The 10,353-nt window shown below is 33.6% G+C and overlaps 2 protein-coding genes across 2 annotated transcripts; both read left to right on the top strand.

The window, feature by feature from the left end:
- Positions 1-1,622: 1,622 nt before the first annotated feature.
- On the top strand, positions 1,623-2,921 carry LOC137638077 (cuticle protein CP1499-like). Its single transcript, XM_068370169.1, has 2 exons — positions 1,623-1,694; positions 2,255-2,921. The coding sequence occupies exons 1-2, from the start codon at positions 1,683-1,685 to the stop codon at positions 2,795-2,797; spliced, it is 555 nt and encodes a 184-aa protein (XP_068226270.1). The 5' UTR covers positions 1,623-1,682; the 3' UTR covers positions 2,798-2,921.
- A 5,524-nt stretch (positions 2,922-8,445) lies between these two features.
- Positions 8,446-9,745, top strand: LOC137638074 (cuticle protein CP1499-like). The gene is made up of 2 exons (XM_068370167.1): positions 8,446-8,517; positions 9,048-9,745. Exons 1-2 carry the CDS (start codon positions 8,506-8,508, stop codon positions 9,612-9,614), a joined length of 579 nt encoding a protein of 192 aa, XP_068226268.1. The 5' UTR covers positions 8,446-8,505; the 3' UTR covers positions 9,615-9,745.
- The last annotated feature ends 608 nt before the right edge of the window (positions 9,746-10,353 follow it).

The raw sequence follows: 10,353 nt of genomic DNA, 5'->3' as shown, positions 1-10,353 counted from the left end.
TTGAAACGATTATACAACACCCTCTTCTCTATGGCAGTGAAGTGTTGAGGTTAAGATAGTAGAAGTAAACTAAAGTTTTTCATATACGAGAGGATGGATGAAAGTATTTTGATATGGCTTGGCCTAGTAGAGAGATTTGATGATGATAGATTGTTGATATGGATATAATTCATAGTAGTAGTAGTAGTAGTATTAGTAGTAGTAGTAGTAGTAGTGTCATTAATAAAAGGTTTTTATCACATGCGAAAATCATACTTAGTTTTTCTCTATAGTACACCAATAATAATAATAATGATAATAATAACAATAATAATAACAATAATAATAATAATGATAATAGTATCCCGTAACTAAATTACCACGGTCCATCTATGGTGAAGACTCATCAACGTTTGATTTTAATATTTCTTTGTGCTTATTAACAGAAATAATTCATGAGCAAGTCAGCCACTCATTGACACATACGGAATTTATGAAGTACGGTTTCTGTATAGTTTAATCTTTAGGGATATTTTGTTTACCTTTTTCTATAACAAGATACTTTTTCTTATACAGATGTTATATTGTCATTACAATATATTATAAAGTCTGGTGTTTGCATAGTCGAAGCTGGAGATTATAATGTTGAATTGTTTGACAAACATTTCTTAAGAATGAAAAAATCTTTTTATTGTTGATTTTATTCTTTTATAAGTTTTTGTCATTATATTTCTTTCTTTGAGTTCATTCTCTCTCTCTCTCTCTCTCTCTCTCTCTCTCTCTCTCTCTCTCTCTCTCTCTCTCTCTCTCTCTCTCTCTCTCTTTTTATCTTACAGTTTTAAACACTCATCACCATCTCAATGCACAGTGGTTTAGTAAAAAAGTTCCTTTATTTGGTTCCTTTGAGGCCGATGGAACGAGCATCTCAGCAGACTAATCTATACCAGATTTTAAGAACATAAGCAGGAAACGACAGAAAGAAGCAAAAGAGCTAGTTTACTAGTCGGTTTATCAAAGGAAGGAGATCTATGAAATTTGGGAACAAAAAAGCATTAGTAGAAGTCCAAACCATTACAGATTATTCCTGATGTCTGTAAGAGTTAGCCCATTATGTATAATACAGTACGTCTATTCCTTTCAATTAGTATTAAAAGCATTATGAACTAAGTGGTTAAGTCACACTTAAGAATGAGCATAGGTTCGAATCCATTGAAAGGAAGGAATATGTCTCCTTTTGTATTCTTCGTCGGGGTCAAAAGGTTCTTAGTGTGAGATCTTAAGTAGTTAAGATGCCATTGTGGTTATCAATAAACATAATTTTGATGTTTATATATATATAAAAGTGATACTACTACTACTACTACTACTGCAATTACTACTTACTTATACATATGCTAGTAATATACTGATGATATCAGATCACTGCATTTTTACTAGTAAAAATGAAAGTTGGAAACGTCATTTTTTTTTTTTTTTTTTTTTTTTTTTTTTACGGAGAAAAGCCTTCAAAAATCTTTTGCTTTGATTATGACCAGAGGTAAGGTGTTCCTCCTTCCAGTGACCGACCCCGTCATCCTCCCACACCTCTGATTGTTACCGACGAGACATGAGTTGGGTGGGGCAGAACCGCAGTGTATATAAACACTGCCGGTGACTTGGAACATCACAGTGTAACTCAAGATTACCTTTCAACCACTACAACAATGAGGACTTTGGTGAGGAAAACATGGAATCTCGTTTCTACTTTCTGATGATCACATTTGTGACTCCATTTGGAATAAATTAGTTTATTTCAAGTAAAGAATTTGTAATTATTTGGTCGGATTTACATTAATCTTTTCAATATCTATACTAAAGTTGTGTAACAGAGTCACAGATAGAAATCAACACTTAAGTAATGCTGTAGATACAGATTTTGCATGAGAATTCTATTTAAATATCTGACACATATTTTGTTTATGTTTGAGGAATGTCTACAGAAGATACAAGGTCAGGTGTTACAACTCGCCATCTACCATAGACGAAATCTCATACCACATCGAAAAAAAATTTCATAAATAAATATATACGTATATATATATATATATATATATATATATATATATATATATATATATATATATATACATATATATATATAAAGAGAGAGAGAGAGAGAGAGAGAGAGAGAGAGAGAGAGAGAGAGAGAGAGAGAGAGAGAGAGAGAGTTCTCGAGAAAGACAAGACAATGTCTCATTCTTAGATAATTGAGTCACAATATCAATTTGTCCAACAGGTTACTTTGGCAGTGATGGGGCTGTGCTCAGCTCTTCCCCATCAGGCCTACACTTCCTTCCCCAGCTACTCCTACGGAGGGACCTACCAACCCAAATACACTGGGCCCCTGGCCTCCTCTGTCCCAGCAGGCGTCGATGGCAAAGTCATTCCCGTTTCTGATACCTACGAAGTGGCTGCTGCCAAGAACGCCTTCTTCGACGCCTACCAGAGGCAGTTGGCTGCTGTCGGAGGCTATGGACGCTATGGTGCGGCTCCTGTCTATCACCATGCTCCTGTTCATGCTGTAGTCCACGCTCCAGCTCATCATGTGGTCCACGCTCCTGCTCACCATGTTGTTCATGCCCCTTCATACCATCCAACAGCCTCATACTCTGTGCCCTCTACCGTTGTGGTCGCCAACGGACACGTCCAAGACACCCCCGAAGTGGCAGCTGCCAAGTCCCAGTTCTTCCACCTCTACAACAAACAGGCAGCTGCGGCAGCAGCAGCTCCTGACGACTACGTCCACCACGATGACTACCATCATGGACACCACTACTGAAGAAGGAGAAAGCGAAGGAATATCAAGGGTGAAGTAAAGTATTTTCATAGAAGAATCTTATGTCATTTGGCATCATGGTCTTCGAATCCAGAGTCAGTGGCTTGAGTTGCATGTGAAAAATCTATTTTTGTAAATAACTCGAAAATCAAATATAGTTTATTTACAAAAAATCTTGTTTTTACCTTCCTTAAAATTATTTGATTATATCCCCTTTTAACATTTTATATGTTATTCAGTATTGTACAAAATATCTGCATGTGCAAAGAATTTCAAAAATGCATGGAATTTTTATGTAATTAAGTATGGATTTATATGCATAGGCAAGAAGGACTGTAATACCTAGATGTATAAAGATAGACGAAAATACTTCTGTCCAAGAATTCTAAATTTATTGCATTGAAAAATCTTTTAAAAGACTCACACACACGCATACGCACAAACATATATTCATATATATACATACACGCACACACATATATACTGTATATATATATATATATATATATATATATATATATATATATATGTATATATATATATATATATATATATATATATATATATATATATATATATATATATATATATATATATATATATATGGGTGTGTGTTTTGGTACGCATAAAGGATTTTCAAAAAAGGCTTCACAAAATTTAACGGTTTATCTCGAAGAATGTCACGGTTCCAATCTTGCAACGGGATTTTATCATCTTTCAAAGTACGTTATCCGGTTATTCCCTTTAAAGATGCAAATTTAAGTGATATATATAACATTTTCAGTATAGAATAGTTTGCTTTATTTTCGTGTATTTCACATCATCTATGTGATAAGAAATGTCCCTATCTCATTTTACTAGTTTACTAGTTTTCATCTGTAGAAATTATCTTTAGATTTCGGGTCACCACGTGACATCTTTCTACTTGTAAGAAGCCGCTGAAGTTCTTCAAGTTTCATCAAGTCTTCAAAGTATACAAGGTCAAAGACGTCAACTCTGCGCTCATTTATAATATTATCCAGCCCTTTGTGGTGTTTTTACGATTCCATTGAATGTAATAACTGTGCAACCAATCAATATGGGGAACCTGTCTTCTAATATTAATATCCTCTGCTTGTAAGGAACTTGGGAGAGCTGTCCTTTAAAACCAGACAGAAAATTGCAGAAAATATTTAGATACAGCCATTATAAATGCGACAACAAAATAAACCTTAACTCGTATTTCATTATTGGTTCAAAGAAAGGAGAAAAGTTCAAGGTTGGATCCTACATTGTTTCAAATGGTCGTCTTATTCATTTTAAAGCGAAGTTGATTTAATGTTTTCTGATTTTCCTGTACTTATAATTTTCTATATAATTACAAATTAACTCTATCATTACTGAGTAAATCCTCTTTACTTCTTGTTCTCCTGCAAGCTTAATATCCCATTCTTCTTTCAATATTAATTCCTATTTTTTCTTCTGCACAATCTATAATTTTCTCTGATTCGTTTCAGTAATTTCTCCTACATTATTTTCTATTACATCTTACTGCATATAACTTATTTATTTCTGCACACCTGAAGCTTAACAACCGGTTGTATGCATTAACGAAAATGACCTTGACGCACCAATTGCCTTATTTCAAATCTATATAATCACTCATGTAATCCATCAGTCATCAGACCTTGGAGGCGCTGTCAGCTCTACTTATAAGGCACCATTGTTCCGAGACAAGATTTGTTTCAATATTTTTCCTTTTATTTCCGTTGCATCTTTTATTGTTCGTAAAATTAATTTCCGTGATGGTGTTCTGGTCTCTATTCCTTCCAAGAACGAGTATTTTTCTTAAAGGATTAATTCGTCACGAAACCTATATTGTATTAGATTGTTTAGTGAAATGTATCATACATCTCATTAGTTTGATATATATATATATATATATATATATATATATATATATATATATATGTATATATATATATGTATATATGTGTATATATATATATATATATATATATATATATATATATATATATATATATATATATATATAGGTTTGTGTGAGTGTAAATGGTTAGTCATACATCTCCTTAGTTTGATATATATATATATATATATATATATATGTATGTATGTATATATATATATATATATATATATATATATATATATATATATATATATATATATATATATTTATAGGTTTGTGTGAGTGTAAATGTATAGCCTATAGGTTGGTGTAAATATGCAAACATCAACGAAACATGGAAAATAATATCGAAATCAACTTTGGAAATATATATTCACTGTAAAACCTATGAAAATGCTTTTGACTGAGGAACGACTCAAACCGATCCCTGTGTCGATATAATCCCAACAGTAGACTATACCAATGGGTCAACCTGAGAGATATAAGTTCATTCCAAGTACACGGTGCTTATTCCTGTTGAGTTAAAATATCTCTAATTATCGTTTAATTAACGTGTGTTAGTGACAAATGATCATCTTAAATAGCCACATGTTACAGATTTCGAGGCTAAGCAAAGATTCCTGAATTTGACAAGAATACGCACAGTGGACTTGGAATGATCTCATTGGTTGAGTCTAATACTGTGCTTGTTTCGACTTAGAGTCATAATTTAGACTTTACAGTCTTTACTCAGCCATTATTTTTTATTTTATAAAAGTATTTTTAATGGCTATATTTTGGTAGATATTTACATCTTTCAAGGTCACGTGTGTTAATGACATATAATTACACACACATACACACACATATATATGTATACATATGTGTATATATATGTATATATATATGTATATATATATATATATCTATATACATATATGTATGTATGTATATATATATATATATATATATATATATATATATATATATATATATATGTATGTATATATATATATATATATATATATATATATATATATATATATATATATATATATATATACATATATATATATATATATATATATATATATATATATATATATATATATATATACATATACGTATATATATTATGCACATATATATATTTTCATATATAAAATATATACTTACTTACATATATATGTGTGCATTATTGTGCATACCTTTGGAGGGTGTTTGTGCATGTATGGCAGTATACAGCATATGAACTGCATGAATCAATTAATCATATAGGAAACATTTTGTAGGGAATACATACACTCAATAATCATGGAGAGGAGTGAGAGGAAAACTAAAGAATAGGAATAATATACACTTAAGTGAGGAAAACATAAGATTCTTCTTTGGTTTGATTTATCATCTGCCAACCACTCTCTTATTTGTTCATGGATGTCCATGATGAGAATTTGCACGTCAAGCAACAGACTGTTTATTAGAAAAGGATGATGGCATATGACAAGGTGGTTCAATGAAGATTATTCACCTCACACTTTTTATTCCCTTCGCTTATTCCTTCTTCACTCCATGATGGTGGTTATCGTGGTAGGCGTAGTCATCAAGAGCTGCTGCTGCTGCTACAGCTGCCTGCTTGTTGTAGAGGTGGAAGAACTGGCCTTGGCAGCTGATACTTCGGAGTGTCTTGGACATGGCCATTTGTGCCACCCAGAGTAGAGGGCACGGAGTATGAGGCTGCGGGAAGGTATGAAGGGCCATGAACAACATGTTGAGTGGGAGCATGGACCACAAGATGAGCAGGAGCGTGGGGAAGGAATTGTAGGCCTGATGGGGAAGAGCGGAGCGTAGCCCCATCGCTGCCAAAACCCGTAACACAAAGTGAATACTAGGACTCACCCATATAAGAATCTGGCCAATAACACAAACTTCACTGACATTAGCATAAGGGAATTTTCAGAGGCGCAGGAATCATGATTTTTTTACTTCTCTTACATATCTTGCCCTTTAACAGATAAAGATATAGGGATATTTATCAATTATGGTCAAACAGAAGTCTTATTTCTAAATAAGTTTCAGTTGTTAATATTCAGCTAACTCCTGATGCATCTGTATCTAGTTTCCTCAACTGCAACCTTGGGGAAATATATTCAAGTATATTTTTGGTAATTGGGAAGAATTTTTGGTTACCAAGATATTAATTATTTGTACTATTGTTACATGGTTGGAAAGGTTCGATTATTTTACTAAAACAAGGATATATGAATTTCTTGGTAAATAGTGCAGGGGGAACAATAGTATTTAAACAAAGGTTTTAGTGTTTGAAACGATTATAGAACACTCTCTCCTTTATGGCAGTGAAGTTTTGAGGTTAGGAAAGAAGAAGTAAACTAAAGTTTTTCATATACGAGAGGATGGATCAAAGTATTTTGATATGGCTTGGCCTAGTATAAAGATTGGATAATGATAGATTGTTGAGATGGATATAATTCATAAGCCCTTAGTAGTAGTAGTAGTAGTAGTAGTAGTAGTAGTAGTAGCAGCAGTAGTATTAGTAGTAGTAATATTAGTATTAGTAGTAGTATTAGTGTTAGTAGTAGTAGTAATAGTGGAAGTGGTAGTAGTTGTGTCATTAATAAAAGCTTTTTATTACATGTGGAAATCATATTTAACTTCTCTCTAAAGTACACCAATAATAATAATAATAATAATAATAGTTTCCCGTAACTAAATACCACGTGCAATCTATAGAAAAGTCTCATCAACGTTTGATTTTAATATTTCTTTGTGCATATTAACAGAAATAATTCATGAGCAAGTCGGCCACTCATTGACACCTACGGAATTTATGAAGGACAGTTTGTGTCTAGTTTAATGTTTAGGGATATTTTGTTTACCTTTTTCTAAACCAAGATACTTTTTCTTTTGCAGATGTTGTATTCTCATTACAGAAATGTTATTACGTCCAGTGTTTATACTGTCGAAACTGGAGATTATAATGTTGTTTAACAAACATATCTTTAGAATGAAGAAAATATTTGATTGCTATTTTTCTTACAAAGTTTTTATCATTATATTTCTTTCTTTGAGTTCATTTTACTTCTCTCTCTCTCTCTCTCTCTCTCTCTCTCTCTCTCTCTCTCTCTCTCTTACAGTTTTAAACACTTATCACCATCAAAGAAAGGAGATCTATGAAATTCGGGAACAAAAAAGTAGTAGAAGTCCAAAACACTGCATATTATTCCTGATGCTTGTAAGAGTTAGCCATCTATGTATGACATAGTACGTCTACTTTTTCAATTAGTTTTAAAAGCATTATGAAGCATGTGGTTACCTAACACTTAAGACTAAGCATAGGTTGAAATCCATTAAAAGGAAGGAATATGTCTCCTTTCGTATTCTTCGTCGGGGTCAAAAGGTTCTTAGTGTGAGGTCTCGAGTAGTTAAGATGCCATTGTGGTTATCAATTATCATAATTTTGATGTTTATAAGTATAGAAGTGATATTACTACTACTACTACTTACTGCTACAAATGCTAATAATATATTAATTATATCAGATCACTGTATTCTTACTACTAAAATGAAAGTTGGAAACGTCATTTTTTTTTTCTCAGAAAATCCTTCGAAAAACTTTTGCTTTGATTATGACCAGAGGTAAGGTGTTCCTTCTTCCAGTGACCGACCCCACCATCCTCCCACACCTCTGAGTGTTACCGACAAGAAATGAGTTGGGTGGGGCAGAACCGCAGTGTATATAAACACTGCCAGTGACTTGGAACATCACAGTATAACTCAAGATTACCTTTCAACCACTACAGCAATGAGGACTTTGGTGAGGAAAGCATGGAATCTCATTTGAAGTTTCTGATGATCCCATTTCTTTTACTATTTGGAATAAATCAGTTTATTTTAAGTAGAGGATTTGTAATCATTTGGTCTGATTTACAATTATCTTTTCAATATTTATTCTAAAGTTGTGTAACGGAGTCACAGATAGAAATCAACACTTAAGTCATGCTGCAGATACAGATTTTGCATAAGAATTCTATTTAAATTCTGACACATATTTTGTTTATGTTTGAGGAATGTCTACAGAAGACACAAGGTCAGGTGTTACAACTTGTCATTTACCATAGACAAAATTTCATACCACATTGAAAAAAGATTTCATAAATGGATATAATATATATATATATATATATATATATGTATATATATGTATATATATATATATATATATATATAGAGAGAGAGAGAGAGAGAGAGAGAGAGAGAGAGAGAGAGAGAGTTATAGTTCTCGATAAAGACAAGACAATGTCTCATTCTTAGATAATTGAGTCTCAATAACAATTTGTCCAACAGGTTACTTTGGCAGTGATGGGGCTGTGCTCAGCTCTTCCCCATCAGGCCTACACTTCCTTCCCCAGCTACTCTTACGGAGGGACCTACCAACCAAAATACACTGGGCCCCTGGCCTCCACTGTCCCAGCTGGCATTGACGGCAAAGTCATTCCAGTTTCGGACACCTATGAAGTGGCTGCTGCCAAGAATGCCTTCTTCGACGCCTACCAGAGGCAGTTGGCTGCCGTCGGAGCCTATGGACGCTATGGTGCTACTCCCGCCTATCACCATGCTCCTGTTCATGCTGTAGTCCACTCTCCTACTCACCATGTGGTCCATGCTCCCACTCACCATGTGGTCCACGCACCTGCTCACCATGCTGTTCATGCCCCTTCATACCAATCGGCAGCCTCATATTCAGTGCCCTCTACCGTAGTGGTCGCCAACGGCCACGTCCAAGACACCCCTGAAGTGGCAGCTGCCAAGTCCCAGTTCTTCCACCTCTACAATAAACAGGCAGCTGCGGCAGCAGCAGCTCCTGACGACTACGTCCGCCACGATGACTACCATCATGGACACCACTACTGAAGAAGGAGAAAGCGAAGGAATATCAAGGGTGAAGTAAAGTATTTTCATAGAAGAATCTTATGTCATTTGGCATCATGGTCTTCGAATCCAGAGTCAGTGGCTTGAGTTGCATGTGAAAAATCTATTTTTGTAAATAACTTGAAAATCAAATAAAGATTATTTACAAAAAATCTTGCTTTTACCTTCCTTGGAAATATTTGATTATATACCCTTTTAATATTTAGTATGTTATTCAGTATTGTACACTATACCTGTATGTGCAAAAAAAATTAAATGCTTGGAATTTTGATGTAATTAAGATTAGATATATATATATATATATATATGCATAGGCAAGAAGGGCTAATATTTATACTTAGATCTATCCAAGAATTTTAAACCAATTAATTTCATTGAAAAATATTTCAAAAGATTTCCACACACACATATGCATATACTGTATATATATATATATATATATATGTGTGTGTGTGTGTGTGTAAATATACGTATATACACACACACACACACATATATATATATATATATATATATGTGCGTGTGTGTGTGTGTGTGTGCATGTGTATGTGTGATATGTGTGCTTGAGTGTATATGCGTGCCTAATTTTTTAGACCCCCATATATACAGCAATATCTCAGTAGCGCCTAAAAATCTATGACGTCTCTCCAGACAAAGTGAAAATTCAAAATACGAAATCTATTTATATGGAAACTCCGAAATTACTTAATAAACTGCGCTG

The sequence above is a fragment of the Palaemon carinicauda genome, chromosome 3 (assembly GCF_036898095.1).
Source record: "Palaemon carinicauda isolate YSFRI2023 chromosome 3, ASM3689809v2, whole genome shotgun sequence".
NCBI lineage: Eukaryota > Metazoa > Arthropoda > Malacostraca > Decapoda > Palaemonidae > Palaemon > Palaemon carinicauda.
The sequence above is the reverse complement of the archived record's forward strand: the minus strand, read 5'-3'. Positions and strand labels throughout refer to the sequence as shown.